Source organism: Malaclemys terrapin, chromosome 6 (genome assembly GCF_027887155.1).
Source record: "Malaclemys terrapin pileata isolate rMalTer1 chromosome 6, rMalTer1.hap1, whole genome shotgun sequence".
In the NCBI taxonomy this organism is placed as follows: Eukaryota; Metazoa; Chordata; order Testudines; family Emydidae; genus Malaclemys; species Malaclemys terrapin.
In genome coordinates, this window is record NC_071510.1 from 61,494,841 (window position 1) to 61,514,207 (window position 19,367).

Genomic DNA, 19,367 nt, shown 5'->3' on the forward strand with positions numbered 1-19,367 from the left:
CATGCTACAATAAAACCAAATCCTCTTGAAACATTTTTGAGAAATATTTGCATTTTGATTTGAAACTTGATTTTAGCCTTAAGTTTGCCCTAGCTTTACTGGAAAGTTGCATAGATCCTTGAAGAGATGATTACATAGTATCTGGTTATACTTGTTTGGTAGATTTTTATTACTCTCTTCAATAAAGGTGTATGCTGTCACTTGCTATATAAGGAAAAATATATCTTATGTTCCACCCTTGTATATCCCCCGGGCCCAATCGTTATATCTGGGATGTAGCCTGCAGCAGGGAAATGAGTAAGCAATGCTAAATCCAATTAAAATGGTAGTAAAGTGCATATATCACAGGATGCCCATATACTCCCCCTATGTGTAAGGAGCGCTTTGGGTGTGCATAATTGATGTGCATTGAATTTATGTGCACATTTTATTTATTTATTGATTGATTGATTGTGGTAGCACCTACCCTGTTTCCCCGAAAATAAGACATCCTCCGAAAATAAGGCCTACTTACAGTTTTGCCTCTCGTTGTAATATAAGGCATCCCCCCGATAATAAGACCTCCCCGATAATAAGGCATCCACCGATAAGGCGGCATTTTTCATTTCTGAAAAATAAGACATCCCCTGAAAATAAGACCTAGCGCATCTTTGGGAGCAAAAATTAATATAAGACACTGTCTTATTTTCGGGGAAACAGGGTAAGTAGTCAGATCATAGACAAGGAAGCCATTGTACCAGGCACTATAGAAACACCTACAAAATGGTCAGACCTTGCCCCAAGGAACTTACAATTAATACAGGGCATACTCAATGGAAAGTGGGAGGGATATGGGGCCTCTCTGCACAAACCTGGACCATGTGCCATTCTCTGCCCCCTAGTAATAATCAGTGGTTCTCTTTTACTGGCCAGATACCTGGAGTGTTTGAGACATGTTTGGCCACAGGAATCGGATGGGCAGCTGTAGAGACAACAGGAGCAGGACAAGATAGGGAAAGATGAATGATGGATGCACAGTGGATCACAGAGAGATGTTGATGGTTAGTAGCTATGGAGGAAGAGGAACCTGGCATGAGTAGTTACAGCCACTCGCATTCAGGTGACTGATTATCATCACAGGAAAAATGAATTGGCCATCCCAGACATCATCTTGCTGTGTGCCAGTTCACTGCTAATGTCTGGCACTCAAAGCGGTTTCCTGATGATTACCACTGTGTCATCTGCATTGTAGTGCTTGTTGAGCTCTGCAAGCACCCTTGAGCTTTCATTGCTTCTGTTTATTCCTTTTTGTCTGCTGCCTGTGGCACCATTCCATTCCCCAGTGGTCATCAGGACCCTTTGTGTGATCTTTTTCACTGCCACACTCAGCCACACCTGAGAGTGGTACCTGGGTGATAGATCTAATTGTTACAAAACAAAACCGCTACCCCAAAATCACATATAGCAATAGCATGTTCCCCTGGACACCTCCCTTAGCTGCTTGGAAAGCACCTGCCTAGCTTTCCTCTTTTCACAGGGAGTATGGGTCACAAGCTACATTCCTGTTATTGCTGTTTTATTTCTAGCCTCTTTTTCTGGCTTATATAGAGCCATGTCTTTCTCTGTCTAGGAACTGTGACTTTAAAAAGTAGTAAACAATAATAATAATGATACTCTGAATTTATAATAGTGCCTTTTCAAAGGATTGCCAAAGGTTTCTCCAGCTGGAGACAGGGGGGCATAAGTGAATTGCCCATCAACACATAGCAAGCCTGTGATAGAGTGGGAAATTTTACCACTAGGAAGCACTCTCCTTATATAGAGCAAGGGACACACTTTCAATGAGAGTTAGGCTCCAAGTGTCTAAATCACTTTTGAAAAGGGGACTTAGGTTCCTAAGTCACTTTTCAAAATTTTATACCTAGAGATGAACAAACAAATTCACATGAACCTGCCTTTTAGAACTTTTTACATGTTTTTAAGTTGTCTAATTCCTCCTCCCATCCCTTCATTATTTTTCATGTTTGCTGGGCCCCTGAATGTGATGAGAGTGCCTGTTCTCCAGATATTTATGGGGATCCCCTTGGATTGTGGCTCCATGGATACTGCTGGTTTTACTGGCTATGTCTCCTTTCCTGATGCAGTGGTTCAAATTCTGTTCCCTGGAGGGAAGGTATGACTTGACTTCTTAGATTTCTTACTCACAGATTCTTCAGCACATTTTATTCCACACACACACTCTAAGACTTGTTTGCAGGAAGGTAGCTTGTCGCCTTTAATTTGTACAAATATATACTGTGACAAAGTTCCTCCTCTATCTTGGTGGGTCCTGCGCTTATTGGCAAATTTTCTTGCCAGAGATTTACCATGTGGGTTGGGGAACAGCCCAGAGACCTTCCCCTCTGGGAGGACCCACAGTCCAGGTCAATTGGGAGGTTTGGGGGGGAACTCCTGGGTTCCAGCCCAGGGCCCAGTGGAGTGGAGCTGTCTATAGTGCCTCCTGTAACAGCTACATGACAGCTACAACTCCCTGGGCTACTTCCCCATGGCCTCCTCCAAACACCTTCCTTATTCTCACCACAGGACCTTCCTCCTGATGTCTGATAACACTTGTACTCCTCAGTCCTCCAGCAGCACACCCTCTCAGCTCCTTGTGCCTCTTGCTCCCAGCTCCTCACAGTCCCACCACAAACTGGGGTGAGCTCCTTTTTAAAATGCAGGTGCCCTGATTAGCTTGCCTTAATTGATTCTAGAAGCTTCTTCTTAATTGGCTCCAGGTGTCCTAATTAGCCTGCCTGCCTTAACTAGTTCTAGCAGGTTCCTGATTACTCTAGTGCAGCCCCTGGTCTGGTCACTCAGGGAACAGAAAACTACTCATCCAGTGACCAGTATATTTGCCCTCTACCAGACTGCTGTACCCCACTGGTCTGCGTCTGTCACAATACATATTCTTCTTATTAATAGAGTCATAGATTGTTATGCTCATTAAGGTCATTTAGTCTCACTTCCTGCCTAACACAGACCACTGGATTTCACCAAGTAATCCCTGCATTGAGCCCAATAGTTTGTGGGTTGAATTACAGCATATCTTTTGGAAAGACATCCAGTCTTGATTTAAAGTAGGTTTATGATATGTGTGAATCCAGCAAAAGCTATGCAAGACTGGTCATGATTGGAGACCCACAGAAAAACCCTGGCATTGTTCTGTATTCTGACTTTACTTGGAATTACACCTGATTAACTGAGGGTACAGCTGAGCGGAAAAGTTAAATCGGTGTTTCTTTGACATGGAAGATTGTAGATCTTAAGGGCTAAGCACCATATTCTTCTGCAAATATATTTGCAGCTGCTACTGATTTAACAGAAACTATCCCTCTGTTCTCAGGCTTCAAACTGGTCTTAAGTTATCACAGAATCTATCAGGAAATTGGCACTTCATTTTTACATTTTATTTGTAATATGTACAGACTAAGCAAACCCTTCTTATACAGTCCAGACACACTCACAAGGTAATAGGATATTATGGCAGTAGCAATATATTCATTTCCTTAGCCAAACGGTTATTCTGCATGCATTTTTGCCTTGAACCATCACTCACTAAACACTAAAAAAGATCAGACAGCAGAAGGCTGATGTCATGCTGGTGTCTTTCTCTTTGGCTCCGAGAGTCATGGTTTCCAGAAGTTATATATTGCGTTTGGCTCAAAAAATCAAACCATTCTCCTTATATCACAAGCCATATTGAGCCAGGGACACTATTTACCTCCTTATCTTCAAATACTCTTTGAGGCCAATAATTTGGTTTTTCCCAATGTATAAATTAGAGACTAATAGCTATAGAAACTTTATTTATTTATTTGTATTGAAATAGCACCTTGAAGTAGCACCTCAATACCCTTATCAAGATCAGTGCCATGCTGTGCTGTACTCTAGCCCCCAGGAGTACAATCTGAGACAACATTTCCCTATTTTCTCCCATAGGGGACTCAAGATTTGCATATGAGACAAAAGATTATATGATTTCTTTAAACCTAATCACTACAACGACTAAGACAGGGGAAATATATACTTACTAAGGAAAAGTCTCCTCACTAACATCTGTGCAACTTCAAGAAGACAGTTCAAGGAAAGATCCTCTTGCATCAATGTATACTTGCATTAGTCCAAGGAATTCAAGAAAACAGACTGCTTGTTTGTGTTCTTCAGAACTCAAAAGCAAGTCATACCCTTTCGCAAAACCTCACTATCTCAATGACTAATAATACTGTGAATTGATATAGAATCTTTCATTCAAGTACTTTAAAGCATTTATCATGCTGTGTCTCCAGAGTTTACAAGTAAAAAAACCAAGCGAACAAAAACCCACTTGGCAAAATTAATACTTTTTCTGTTGGAGCAATGTATACTTTTTGAATAGGAGGAATGGAAGTTCTTGGAGTCAGAGCCTCAGCTGATATGAATGGACTTAGCTTTATTGAAGTCAATGGAGCTACTCCAATTTACACCAGCTGAGGATCTAAACCTTGATGTTTACAAAGCCGTTATTTGGAGATGGTACCTCTACTCTCTGGGCATCACCATCTGGCTACTTGTGCTTCATCACATGCTGCATATGGAAGGACATTTGGTTAGGAAGTAGTTCCATTACACTTGTAAGTCAAAATACTTGTATCATTCACAGGAGCCCAACTAAAGCAGAGGACTTGCTGAAAAGGGAATTTATATTAGAAAGGAATGTAACTATTTCTAACAAGCATCTTTCTAAAATGTCACTGAAACTGGACAAAAATCTTGCACCACAGAAAGGATGCCAAAATTCATATTAAATTAGTATAATTACCTTCCAGAAAAAAGCTGACATTGGCTGATAGACTCACCTTGGACCCAGTTCTCCATTGCTCAGTAGGCATTTACCCCAGGGAAGAGTGGGTATAATGTTCTAACAGATCAGAATGGGAGCGTTTTGTACTTACTTTGTACTGGTGCTAATGACTACACAAAGTGTAGGGTGGTACATAATCAGCCTCCACGTTTATTAAAAACAAATAAAAATATCCTTAAGAATGACAGAGGATTTTGGCCTGAATTCATTAAACGAGTAAAGTGCCAAAGTCCAGGTTTTGGAACACTGCGGTGCACAAAACTCCCACTGAACACTGTAGGCATCTAAACTCACATGACACCTACTTTTTTGCAGTAAAGTTCCATGGACACCTATGTTTCAGCCTTGGAGCATGCGTACTCATGCCTCCCAATAGGCACCCGAGCAGCTATCTCCTGCTGTAAAAGTGATTCACAAACCAGGGAATGCAGGCATTCCGCTGCCTAAGTTGGGTGCAGGGCCCAATCTGGTAGGGGCCCTGTGAACATGTGTACTGGATTGGGCCCTTCAGATGAGTTCTCACAAAATACCTGGGAAAGAGGAGGTGTTCCCTCATAGCATTTAGCTCAGCGGTTAGGGAACTTAGCTGGAATATAGGAGTGCCCCAGTTCAAGTCCCTTCCTTCACCTGAGGGGAGAAGGGATTTGAACAGGGATTTTACCACCTCTTAGGTGATTGCTCTAACCACTTGATGTGGGGCTCCCTTAGTTTCTCTTGTTGAAAATTTTGCACTGTGCATAAATATTTAAAGAGTCATTGGAGCAGGGAGACTGGATCCTGGGTTTTCCACCTCTCACTTGAGTGCTCAAACCTCTAGAGTCGTTCACATGCTTGTGCTCTCCCTCTCAGTTAAGGAGACATTTGGGGCAGAGAGTGCAAGCAAGCAAGCATGAACATGACTCTATAACCAAGTGCAATGATATTCCCTCTAATTTTCTACATCCATGTGCGGAATGAATTTTGTTATGTGCACCAATATGGAGGTGATGTGTGGCTGGGGGTGGGGCCGAGGGGTTTGGAGTGTGGGAGGGGGCTCAGGGCTGGGGTAGAATGTTGGGTGTTGGTGGTGAGGGTTCTGACTGGCGGTGCTGGCTCTGGGGTGAGACCAGGAATGAGGGGTTTGGGGTGCAGGCTGCCCCGGGGCTGCAGTGGGGAGAGAGGACTCCCCCCAGCCCTCTCTCCCTACAACAGCCCAGGGCCGGGGGAGAGCGCCTCTCCCCACTGGGGCAGCTCTGGGGCCAGGGCCAGGGACAAGGTGCCTCTCCCGCCTGCACAGCCCTTGACAGCCTGCTGCGCGGCCATGCGGCTGCACAGCTTAGCGGGAACTTAGGCTAGGTCGTCAGAGCATGCAGCTGGGAGGTGGGAGACAGAAAATCAGGTCCCCATGCTCCAATGACTCTTTAATTAGTTATCTAGAGTGCAGCAGCTTCAACAGGAGAGACTGAGGGACACCCTGCTCCCACCTCCAAATATCCTATTGCCCAATGGTTAGAGCACTCATCTGAGAGGTGGTAAATGCCTTCTCCCCTCAGAGGAAGGGGGAATTGAATCAGGGGCTCTCCCACATCCCTAACCACTGGGCTAAAAACTATGGGGAAAGCACCTCCTCCTCCCAGCTTCTTGTTAAAATGGTGTAGGCACCTAATGCCAAGAGAGGGTTTGCATCTGGGCATTGCAAAGAGCGATAGGGCCTCCCCGCGGCCTGCACTTAGACACTTACGGTATCTCTGAGACATGAGTGGAGCTTAGTACACATTCCTGTCGTTGGCATCTCCCATTGGCTAGCTTAGGTGGCTCCCTGCATAGCATGCTGGCCTTTGTGAATCACAGTATAAGATGCCTATTCATTTGATAGGAGCTTTGGTGCCTAACTGAGGCTTTGTGAATCACATTGATTCTCTAGACACCTAAAAAAGTTAGGCATTATGACACGGAGCATCACAACGCCTCACTTCTTTTTGCAGACTCAGGCCTTTGTGTGTAGAAACAGCTTTGCACTATTAAGCTGTTAGATTGCAGAACTGAAAACTCCTTAGTCTTCTCTTTGTGTTCATGTGAAGAAAAAAATCCTGTCTGTTAAACTATACTTAAAATGACCGGTAGTATAACAGAGGTAATTAATCTGACTGGAGACCCTCTTGTCTACATGTTTACATGGGACGGTTCAGAAAGTTGAGTGAGAAGAAGGGAGTGATATATCACAACCTCTCCTGAATAAAGTTTTTAAAGCTCTAAAGTGGAATGGGCAAGATTTATCAACGCTGCCTTAATGCTTTTCCACATATAATACATACATTGTTAGCTAGCTGATGATGTGCTGATAGGGAGTAACATAAAGCAGCTATTCTTCTGTTGCAGTCCCACTGTAAGCCATGTTAAATTTGAATTATCAGCCTGCAGACTGATATTGTGGGTGGAAAGGATTTAAATTGAGAAACTGAATTGCTTGTTAAATTTCTTCTAGATAAATGACTGTTCCTCTCCTGTACTTCAGAAAAGAGCTTTGCATTTGACCAAAGCATTTGCAAGAAGGAAGGAATTGAAATTTGTTGATATACTAAAGCAGTATACTTTGTTTTGTCACCTTGCAATGCACTTGTAGAGACAAAACAGGCGCTTCATACCGAATATGAAAAATGAGTCTTTAAAGGTAAAGGCAAAACTGTATTTCAAAAGGCTTGTAAGAGGGACGAAAATCAGCCCCTTAATTCTTTTTTTCCTTTTTAAATCCTTCCTTGAATGCAAACCCCGAGGAATCTGTGGTTTTGAGTATTCTCCTTCTTATTTGTTATTTCTGTTGTGGTAGCACCTAAGGACCTCAAACAAGGATTATTATATTAGGCACTATACAAAAAATAACATGGAGATAGTCCCTGCCCCAAAGAGCTCACAATTTAAACACTAGGAAACAGGTGATTAATGAGACAAATGTGGGAAGGGAGAAAATAAAGTAGCTATGGGGAGGCACAGTTGTCTCAGTAGTCACAGGTGGCCACTAGCCTAATGCCAGACAGAACTGTTTCTCTCGAGACTCCTGTGCATTATGCTCTCCCCATATGTTTCCTCGTGTAAAATATAATAGCCAGCCAGTTTCTGTTTTATGTTTTACTTACTCTTGCTGTTGTACCTTTGCCATTCTTTTAACGCTATGTGGCAGTCGAGGAGTCAGTTAGTTAATCACAGAGTGGCTCACATCAGAGTTTATTTTCTATGGGTTCAAACTTTGGTTAATAAAAATACAGAAGCAGCCAAGTTTTCAAGTCTGTGTGTGTGTGTGTGAACAATAATAGGCAAACATGGAGTATAATAAATCATCTAGTTATAGCCCCGAGGGATCACAATGCCCTTCAACAGAGTTTCCATCTGAAGTTCAGTTATAGGAGCTGGGATTTTATTTCAAAGCACATATTAGAAAAGGCAAATTAATTAGTGTGACGTTTCCAATTGAATAAATGATTGGGAACCAGCTGTGTCTGTGAAATTGCAAGTAAAAATGCAACACTCAGAACTTGTTAATGCTTTTTTTGGCATGGAAAAAGGAGACATAGGTATCTAATATTAAATAGTGTTGCAAAAGGGCAAGTTAGCACTTTATTTGCCAAAGTAACTTTCAAAGACTATCTAGGTTACAAAGTTTGACTTTCTGCACATAAATCTTGAATGATTGACAGACTGCTGTAAAATAGCTTTGTTCAGAAAGATAATCTTTGGCACGCAGCATCAAAGGTTTGAAACCCTGGAAGGGCTGAAAAGAAAACCCCACTTTTAGACTGATTTCCCCTGCAGATCAGCACCTCTGTGAAATTTGCCTGGGAGTTATGAGCTATTTACTGTATTATGATGTTTTCTTTCACTGTATGCACAGGCACCTTTTGTTCTTTTTATCTCCAAGATTTGGGGATTTATTTATTTATTTAGCACATGGAATGTCAATGAGCGAATGCATTGATGCAACATGAGGGAAAAAACCCTGATGTTAGACAGTTCTATTCACCTTTATTTTATTGCAAGTTGGAGTGTTGGTTTTATGGTACTTAAATTTATGGGTACATATTTTTATGGTAAAGCCCAATGACATGTTCAGTGTGCTCCATCAAACTGTCTGTGTTTCTGTGTTTGATTCACAACTCTGCAGGGTATGAATCAGTCTTCCAGTATAACCTTTAATCACTTTTTTTAACCTAAATAATGTAGTGTGGTTTTTATTTATGGCCTGTGTCATCATCTAATTATGTAAACCTACCTAAAGAAACAGCAGATGGAGTATTTCCCTAAAAACTCTTGTCAGCTGTCGATTGACTCAGAGGACAAAGTTTCTTTATTGGGGCCAATCAGCTGAGACAGAAAATTCACAGGTCGCTCACAGCATATTTAAATCTGTTCAAAGCCAAGTTGCAGGTGTGACTGATACGGGCTTGAGGAATGAAAGAAAAGTGGCCCAGCAGGGCAGACTCTTTTAAAAATTACACTTATTTGTTACTTTATAGTGAGAATCCCCTTTGTTATCTGTTGACCATTCAAACCCTACTTTCTGTGTGCAGTAGTTAAAACAGAATGGACAGGAAGCTCTTATGCCCTTGTTTGTTTTCTACAGGGTGAAGTGAAGAAGTAAAGTCTCCCCGCTGAACTACTATGAGGTCAGAAGCCTTGCTGCTATATTTCACACTGCTACACTTTGCTGGGGCTGGTTTCCCAGAAGATTCTGAGCCAATCAGTATTTCGCATGGCAACTGTAAGTATGAAAGGCCTGGTGCTTTTTTCCTCCCCCAAGTTCCAAGAAGGAATGTATTGATCGCTGAACTTCAAAATTACACAGTTTTAGCTGATCTGAAATGAACAATGTTTTTTATTTCTTGATGGCTCTTCAGATCAGCCAGATTACATTCCCAGATGATAAAACTGGAGCAGAACACTTCTGCCCTGACTTGGGTTTTCAGAACTGATGAGCTGCTTGCTCCTCCAAAACCATAACCTAGAATACTCTTCAAACGGGAGTTCCTGCAGTGCAGTCAGGCCACGGTTTCCCATTCTACCCAACAACAAATGAAGAAAGCTTGTTTTTTATGAACAGAGAGTTTTTTACCTGACTCCCCAGAAGGAAAGTTCTGGAGAACCAACCAAGTCCATATATCAGGTGTAGCTCACTAATGTAGCTGTGTTGAGGAAATACCATTGAAATGATTTTTCTAGAACTACACAAATAACCAGACTTGTTTGCTCAGCCTTTGATGAATCTTTGTCCCACTTTACCATTTGGCATTTTGGGCAGTAAAACTGTTTGTAAGATTCTGACAAAAACATTTTGATGAAAAGGCTAAATTTTTGCAACAAATATTCTCCATTTTCTATCCTGCTTTAATGGGGACTCTCTCTGAGACTAGGCTAGCACAGGGTGCTGCAAGTCAGGATCAAGATGGCCTGGCTGGACTAGGTGAGAAAGCATGCACTGCATTTGACCACCTAGCTCAGACCCTCAGTATTATTACCAAGTTCCTCTTTATCATGGTTATCACAGTTCAATCACAGTTATTCCAAAAAAGCCTTCTGGGGGCTAAATTCACAAGGGAGACTTAGGCATCTCACAGCCCCTTTAGTAGCCTAAGTACAACAAGCAGGTGCCATTGGCATTCACACAATGCCCACCATAACTCTGGAGCTACCTGGGCATCAAAGTTTCCTTTGTGAAATTTATGAGGTGCATAAATTTATGCCACGAAATCTTACACTGTCCAGCACCTTGGTATCCAATTCACACCTGTGCCCCAGTGAGTTTACAAAGTAGGCATCCTCCCCGCCTGTATGGCCCGATCCATTAGGCATACACATAGCCCAGACAAGAAACAGGGATTTGAACACAGAGCTCCTCCTCGCAAGTGAGTGCTGTAATTTCTGGGCTCTCTCTCTTGTTGGAGCTATTCCACTTTGTATAAATAATTCAATATTCATTAGTGTAGAGACTTGCACTTGAGTCTCCCCCCTCCCAGGTGAATGCCTTCCAGGCTATAGAGTCATTACCACTCTCTCTGGCCCAGGAGTTTTTAATTAGTTTATACAAAATGGAACAGTGTCAACAGGAGAGACTGAGAGAGACCCACCCCAGAATACCCAGTGGTTAGGGCACTCTCCTGGAAAGTGCGAGAACTGTATTCAAATTCCCCTCTGTCTGATTTGAACCAACGTCTCCCATCTCTAAGATGAATGCTCTAACCCCTGAACTATTGGATAAAAGGGTGAGATACCATCTGCAACTCAGTTTTTCTTGGGAAAGGGCTGACCTGACTTAGGTACCCAAGTCCATGAGAGGGTTCACAGCCATGAATCCTGAGGGGGGATAGGCATTTCCCTTGGCCCAGACTTAGGCACCTAACTCCTTTTGAGGGGCAGGGCTTAGGCCTCTCTCCTCAGCATTTCCTACAGGCCAGGGGTGAAAGTTACATTAAGCACTTATCGATATGGGGCCCCGGCCTCGGGCAGAAGGGGCAGGGCTGTGGGTCAGCCTCCCCGAGCCAGCCCATCCATGCTGCCTGGCCCATGCTACCCAGTAGCAGCGGCGGTGGTAGGGAGCCCTGGGCTCTTTTAAATTGCTAGCTCCAGAGCAGCTGCCCCTTTTGCCCTGCTGACGGGGTGGGGGACAAAAGGTGCAGCAATGTTAAAGTGCTGCCGCAGTAGTACTTTAACGTTAGCTGCATACGGGCTGGTACCAGTGGCCACTTCTTAACGGTATGCCGTACCAGCCCACACTGACCTCCTTTCATCCCTGCTACTGGCTAGCTTAGCTGGCAGACTGCTCAGCTTGCTGGCTTCTGTGAATCCCATTTTTAGGTGCCTAACTCTCCCCACACATTATATAGGAAGCCTTGGCGCCTCACTTGGGGCTGTGAATTCCACTAGGTGTCAGGGCACCTCGAAGTTAGACACTGCAACAACTAAATCCCCCTTGTGAATCTAGCCCTGGTGTTCAGCACTTGTCAGGATTGGCACCTGCATTTGTAAAAGTGTGATTAAGGAATGGCAAGTCAGCAATCTTAACCCCTCTGCAGAGAAAAATATGTGAAACTTCTATTTCTATGTTATGAATGTCAAATGGCTGCAAACATACAAGCCTCCGTTCACACAAGGGCAGTCAGTTACAAAGGAAGCAGTGTTGGACAGAGGAAAGGAAAGCTGGAATGTTAAAAATTAGTACTTCTCAAGTAAATCTTGGTCAGGAAGATTAACCTTCTGAACCTCAATCCTCTTTGAGTTTGGTTAATTTATTTACCCAGAAATGGTCTGCTCAGATGCAGCATCTGGATTGCAGGGAAGTTCCTGTTTGTACCAAATTTTACAACTGGGCTAACTAAGACACAGTGATTTGCCCAAGCCTATGCAGTGAGTCAGTAGCTCAACCAAGATTAGTACCAAAGACCCTCCTAAAGAGAGTTCACCGAGAAAATTAAAGCAGAATATCTACAATAATACCACCACCCCCCTCCAAGGTAGCGCTGTTTGTTTGGAGCAAACAGATTTCGGGAGAAAGGGCTTAATGCTTGATTAGATGCCAGTTAACTGCATTATGTGAATGTGCAGGATTTCTGCCTTCTGATGCTGCTCCTACTCATAGTCTCGTTTTCTTTCTGTTTTCTGGGCGTCTTTCTGATTGCTTTCCTGGGAGCTGCTTAGTTGACTGGCTCTTACATCTAGAGACATGCATTGCAAATGCATCAGACAGACAGAAACTCTGTCAGAAATGTTTTCTGGGTGTCTATTATAGGATCTACATACAGATTGTATATAGATCCCATCAGTGCATGTTGACTTCCCAGCAACGAGAGCTCTGGAATATAATGAATAAGTGCTCTCACTGACTCTCAGAGTTGGGGGAAAAGGCTGAGTGGCTACTGGTACAGACTTCCAATCAGCATTATCATCTGGCTGCTAGGAAAACTGATGTATCAGACAGGTTGCCAAAAATAAATAAATACAACCAAAACCAGTCAGGTTAAATAAATAAATAAATTAAGGACAATTAATAGCTACCCACAGCTTCTAGAAAAAATATAGCTGCCCTGCACTAGCAGCCCAATTCTATAGGAAACCTGTGAAGCTGGCAATTTTATACCTAGTAATGCCAAGTCCTTAGCTCTAACCACTAGCCAGCATAGCCATTGCAGTGACAGGTAAGTTACTATAAAATAGTGGGTTTGACCCTCTTTTATTTGTGGACCCCTAAAAAATTTCAAATGGAAATGCGGCCCCCTTTGGAAATCTTAGACATAGTCTGCGGACCAGCCGGGATCCATGGATCACAGATTGAAAACCACTGTACTAAGGTAATGACAACCTTTCACAGACCCTTTAGACATAGTCTGCGGGCCTCCGGGTGTCCATGGACCACAGATTGAAAGCCGCTGTATACTGTACCATAAAATAGCTTTGTCCTGAAAGATAAACTTTGGCAGGCAGCATCCAGCATTTAAAACACTGCAGGGGATGAAAGGAAAACTGTGTGGAAGTGCTAAGTACCTTTATGCCAAGAACTCTCAGAGCAGTTTTATGCTCTCAGAAATCACAGTTTTTCATTTCTAAAAACATAATGGCTTTCTCCTTGACAATTGCAAACAAAGATTATAACCTTGATGAGCTATGCAATCCATTGTGCTATTACTTCAGTACCCCAGGCTGTATGGTGGGGAGAGACAGTAAGAGCAGGAATTATAGATTTTGGCAGTGGGTTTGGTGATGGGATATTCCATGTTAACATGATTTCATAATGTGAGTGTCTCTGTGTCTTTTTGCTTTCTTTCTCCCAATCCCTGTCCCTTCTCACAGACACAAAACAGTATCCGGTGTTTGTGGGGCACAAGCCAGGACGGAACGCCACACAAAGGCACAGGCTGGACATCCAGCTGATCATGATAATGAACAGAACCCTCTACATTGCTGCTAGGTCTGTAGTGTTCTCCTAATTCCCTTCTTGCTACTCCTAGAAAAAAATTGATATTCTGAGTTTATCTCTGCCAGACATTTATTTTAGGATTTTATCACACACATTGGTCTTTATAGTCTATCTGTGATACGTCTTAAAAGCTACATTAGTTTGTCATCTTGGGCTCAATCCTGCAAGGCGCTGAGCAGCTTCTGGGGGTGCTGGCCATCTGCAGCCCCCATTAAAGCCAATGGAAGTTGAAGGGACTCACAAGGACTTGGAGGATAGAGACAGAATTATTATTTCCTTAAAGGAGTTTGTGATTTTGTTTGAGCACACAATTAATTACATATTTTGGAGAACAAACACAAATGATCCACTGTGTGCATAAGTACATATTTGAATAAGAATAATTAAAGTTTAATGTTCTAGGCATATTTTATAGTAAAACCAAAAAAAAAAAAAGGCAGAAGAAATGTTTACTGCTTTTCTTTTGATGTACTCCATGAGGTTAATTAAATGTCTTTTCTGCAGCTTTTTGCTAGACAGTTATATTTTTATATACACAAACACATGCATTTGTATGAGAAGGCTTATAAGGCCAGCTCCTTAGTCGGTGTAAATTGGCATATCTCTTACAATTTCATTGGAACTATACCAATTTTTTAACAGCTGCAGACCTGGTGCATATTATATGTAAATACTCATTCTCCCATATGTTTTTGGCTTTCCAATGCTAACAGGAGGTCAGAACTTATTGTTATTACATAAATGTCACAGAATGGTACCTAAATACCCTGCTGATTGGCACATAAGAAAGAATATATTCAGGGAGCAGATGGGTTAGAGTCATTGATTGATTGATATGCCAAGGAACAGAATTGTTGAGTAAGAAGGTGCCATTTTTACACCGTAACTGCACTTTCAAGTTGCTTCTCATTATGCCTAGACATTGGAGGAATCTGAAGATTTCACTGCAAAGCTCAGTTTCTGACAAACTCTTCATATATAGGCTTGCATTTCTCACATGTCCTGGAGATTTTGGGTCCACAGTTCTCTGCTGGTTTCCTATGATCTTTCCTTTCCTTTCCTTTCCTTAGCAAGTACTCTCCAAGGCCAGTAGTCCCTAGAAAAGGAGGCACAGTCTTAGAGTTATGGCAGAGTAGGGAGTAGTGTTTTAAGTTAAGACCATATATTTTCAAAACAAGGCCATTTTGTCTATTTTCCCCCCTTACCCTTTCCTCAGACCTTTCCCATACATCACTGTGCTGATCCTCATGCGTGCTCCAGCCTATTACAAAGTATTGCACGCCATGCTTCTGTAACATTCCCAATTCCTGTCCACAAGGCATTAAAAGATTATCAAGTCTCAAACTCAGATATTCTGCATTGCAGCCTGTTGCACTCAATAAAGGACTAGATAACCAGGCTAGCCTTTAATTTTCATTAGGGGCCAACTGCTGGGAAAGAGCAGCCCAAATAAATAGATGGTTGTACATCACAGGCAGAGGACTAGAATCCTTAGCTTCAGCTTCTATAGCACTGCTATAGCACCTCCTACACTGCCCAAACAGGTGACAGTTTCTACTATAGGTTTGGGATGGGCGCAATGGATGTGATTTATGCTGCCCCATGTAGTATTTTGGGCAACAGGATCCATGTTATGCATGCAGCCACTGTCCATGCCTCCCACCGAACAACTTCGCCTTCAATTATTCTTCAAAGAACAAGTGTGGAACTTGGCTCAATGACACAGAGACTGTGCAGAGTCTCTCAGGGAGAGTGCTCCACTCTTCGCCTTCCTGTGAAAACATAGTACCTGTGTGGTTACATGCATGTGGGGGAGCCAGAGGGAGGGCAGGATTTACTCCTTAATGTAATTTTTCATGGGGGAATTGCCTTATTTTTGTGTGTGTGTATGTTTTCTTTTTTAAATTGGCAGGTTATTTGCAATGTGACAATTAGAATTAGAAATGTGAATCTGCTTGGTGGATTAAAATATCCAAACATTGTTCCCAGACTAAAATGTTGATGCAAATATTAACTTGTAATCAGCAAGCTACATGCCTCCGCTGCACACTGATGCTACAGTTTGAAAAAGAATCTGAACTTTTCGTGATGGCAAATTACAATTCACAAATTACAGTTCATGTTTTTAAAAAATGAATTGGCTCCTTAGTCTGTGTATGTGTAATATATACCATAATTGTGTATGAGTGTGTGTGAATGTGTATATATAAAATATTATATTATATTCAAATAGAGAAGTGCTTCAATATTATTGGGGACAAATGACCTGCAAAAAGAACAGAAAGACGTAATCCATTTTTATTTACACAAGCACAAAAAATCTTCTTAAACTTTTCTTTGTTCCAGTAACTAAAAAACTGTTAAGTAGATTATTTTCCTCCTCAGAATGTTACTGGGAAAAAATCCCTTCTAGATTGAGAAGCCTATGTGATAAAAGTTAAAATTCAAAAGGTAATTTTTATCTTCAAGTGATAAACTTTTAAAAATGAGTGATCTTTCCATAATTAGAGTGAGTGAAAGTTTATATCTGTAACACTAATGGTGGCAATAAACTGAGAGACTGAAGCAAATGGGAACACAATCAAAAGTGTTTATCAAAGAGCTTCATAACAGGATTAATTGAATCTGTATTTAGCATAAATCTCTTAGCTACCATATCAGATGCTTCTTTTAAGTTGTTTTCTGGGTGTCTAAATATAGTGATACTAAGTTTACATTTGTACCCAATTATCTGAAAACCAATGAAAACAAATGATTAAACATAGAGGTTTTTAAGAAAATCCAGTGCTCACTGTTCACTTTGCAGTTAATTTCCCTGGAAAAAAGGACAAACTAATTTCAGAGACAGCTAACAGTTAGTTTACTACTGGATGTCTGGCATACAACAAAATCTGTTTGTCAATTGCCTGTTTTGTCAAATAGGATATGGGGATGTATATAAGAATTTTGTACTAACTATTATTAAACACTTTTTGTGGGTTTTGAAAGATTTCAGTGCAAATTATGGGCTGGATATTCAGCTGATGTAAGTTCGCATAGCTTCACTGAAATCAATGAGGCTAGAGCAGTACACCAATTTACATCAGCTGAGCATCTTTCCCAGGGGCATCATTTGCTATGGGACAAGCGGGGCAGTTGCCCCTCCAGACCTTAGTTTGCTCCTCTCAGACTTTTCCTAGGCCTGTATGCTCCAGAATATCTTCCACCTTTTGCCCCTCCCCCAACTTTGCAGGGTACAATACAATCATAAATTATGTTCTGTGCTGTCACAACTTTTCCCATCTCTTACCCCCAGCTGAGTTTTTCTGAAATGTTGCCCCTGAGCTTTCCCTCTGGATATGTAACAGAATAGCAGCATTTTCTTCTTCCCTCAGAGGGTGCAGGTTTGCACACACGTTTCCTGAAGTTAACTGTGTCATCTCTTCCTGCTGACTTGTTTGGTGGTTGCTTTTGCTCCCATGATCTGTCACCTCCCATATGTATGCACAGAATGGTTCATTGAGCCTCTGCAGTACCAGAGTGCAGTTACACATTTCCAGACATTGCACTAAGTGGCCAAGGGTCATGCACAGCCAGCAGCATTATTTAAATTCCCTGCCTCCACAAGATTATACCATGGCAACAAAATTCAGTTCTGCTGACGAGGTGGGAAAACAGAAGCACTAGGATTAAGTCAGTTTGTGTTAGAATAACTTAATTAGCAGAGAACTGTACACATACCACAGCCAGTAGGCAGTATTGGGGCAGAGAGGGCAAAACAGTCCGTTAGTATCTATAGTGCCTTTCACTAGACAGTTCTTTTAATTTTTGCCAACACTGTGGGCAACTGTGCGTTAGATACAGCATGCGGAAATGGTTTTAGTTATCCTGAAATCAGATTTCATTGACCTAATTCCATAACTTGGTGTCTGAATTCTCCTATGACACTTTGGCAAGCCAGAAAGTAAGTCGCTTACTCACTTAAGTCACTCAGAAGGGCCACGGTGTGAGTGATGCTAAGTAACACAAGCCTCTTTCTGAATTTCACCCATTTATTTTTACCGGGTTTTTGTTGTTGCTAGTTTGTCTTTTTAAAAAGAAATCCACAGCACTAAAATGATCATTAATGTAAAGAGTTGTGCCAGAAAGGGGCCAATCAGAACACTTTTTCAGGTGTTGCCAATGCATAATAATCAGTCAATTTACAATTCAGATTCTTGGTTTCTAATTTTATGTAGTAGCCCCAACTGCAACTATGATTTTATATATATATATATATATATATATATATATATATATATATATATATATATATATATATATATATATATATATATATATAAAACATTGCTGTCTAAAAAGCTGATATGCTAATATGTAATTTTATTCTGACACTGACCCTGACCATAGCTCCGCTGGTAAAGTCAAGGAAATAATAAGGCATTAAACCCATCTTGAAAGTAAATGACAGTTCTGGTTTGTATTGAAGACTGAGGGAGAAAAACACCACCTCAGTTTGGCATCTTACAAAACAAACTGCCTCAACTGCAGTGGCAGACAGATTTTTTTTTAAGCCAATTTCTATTAACAATGCTGCCCCTTTTCTCCATGTGAGAGAAGTGTTGCTTATTTTCATCTTACAGCAAAGAGTGTTTTCTGTCTGCTTTAGTTAGAAGCTAATATTGTTTCTCTCAAACTTGATAAAATGAAGCTAATCTTGACAACAGAGGCTTCTAAAATGGAAACGATCTGTATCCTACTTTCAACAGACGCCGATATAGCCCCCTTTTAAAGCTATGAATCGTTTTCTAGCCATAAGACTTCCTGCATTTTTAAAAAAGTCATTGTTATTTCAAGGAAAAATTAGATGTTGGGTGTTTTTCACCCCTCCTGCACAATTTGGTGTGGCTCTTTCAGGTGTTTTGTTTTCTTTTTTAATTCTGTGCCCCAGTCAAAAATGTCTCTGTGATCCACTCACACAGAAGGGGACTGCTTAAAAATATCCCCTCACCTGACTTTCTGAGTCTGTTTCCCCTTGCTCAGGGAAGATTGGTAGCTAATTGTAGAGAAACCCAGGTTCTCAGCAAAACAGGAAGGTGAGCACAGGCGAGATTTAAACTTCTTCTGAGGGTGAATTTTAGAGTTTAATTTGGCCATCAGTGTGTGAAGAGAAGACCAATTTTGTTGCTGTCAATTTTTTCCCTTCCATATTGTCAATCAAATCATTACGGCTGAGGTTGGAGGTATAACTTAAAAAAAAAAAAGCATTAACCTCAGATGACTATGAATGGCATACTGAATGCCATCCCAGGAAGCTGGTAAAGGTTTCCTAAATAGGATTGCAGTTGATATAAAGATGCAAAAAAACATCTGCCCACCAGACCCCAGAGATGAGGAACTAGCCCCCTTTCTTAAATCTCATTCATACAAATAAGATACTGGGAAGAATCTTGAGTTAGCTTTTTAGAATTTCTCTTCTAATTGAAAAAGCAAAGCAGTTTATGTACAGTGGTGCATTCTCAGAAGAAGCAGACCAAGCAATCAGTAGTGTTTTCTTGTATCGTGTCTGTTCTTTTTTTTTTTATTGTA

The 19,367-nt window shown here is 41.4% G+C and overlaps 1 protein-coding gene across 4 annotated transcripts in view; it reads left to right on the forward strand.

Moving 5' to 3' along the window:
* Positions 1-19,367, forward strand: part of SEMA6A (semaphorin 6A) — a 138,899-nt gene that overhangs the window by 48,839 nt on the left and 70,693 nt on the right. For all 4 annotated transcript variants that reach the window (XM_054031761.1, XM_054031759.1, XM_054031762.1 and 1 more), the window contains exons 2-3: positions 9,456-9,593; positions 13,673-13,790. In XM_054031761.1, coding sequence (XP_053887736.1) covers positions 9,494-9,593; positions 13,673-13,790 — 218 coding nt within the window. In that variant the 5' untranslated portion in view covers positions 9,456-9,493. The remainder of the gene's footprint in view (positions 1-9,455; positions 9,594-13,672; positions 13,791-19,367) is intronic.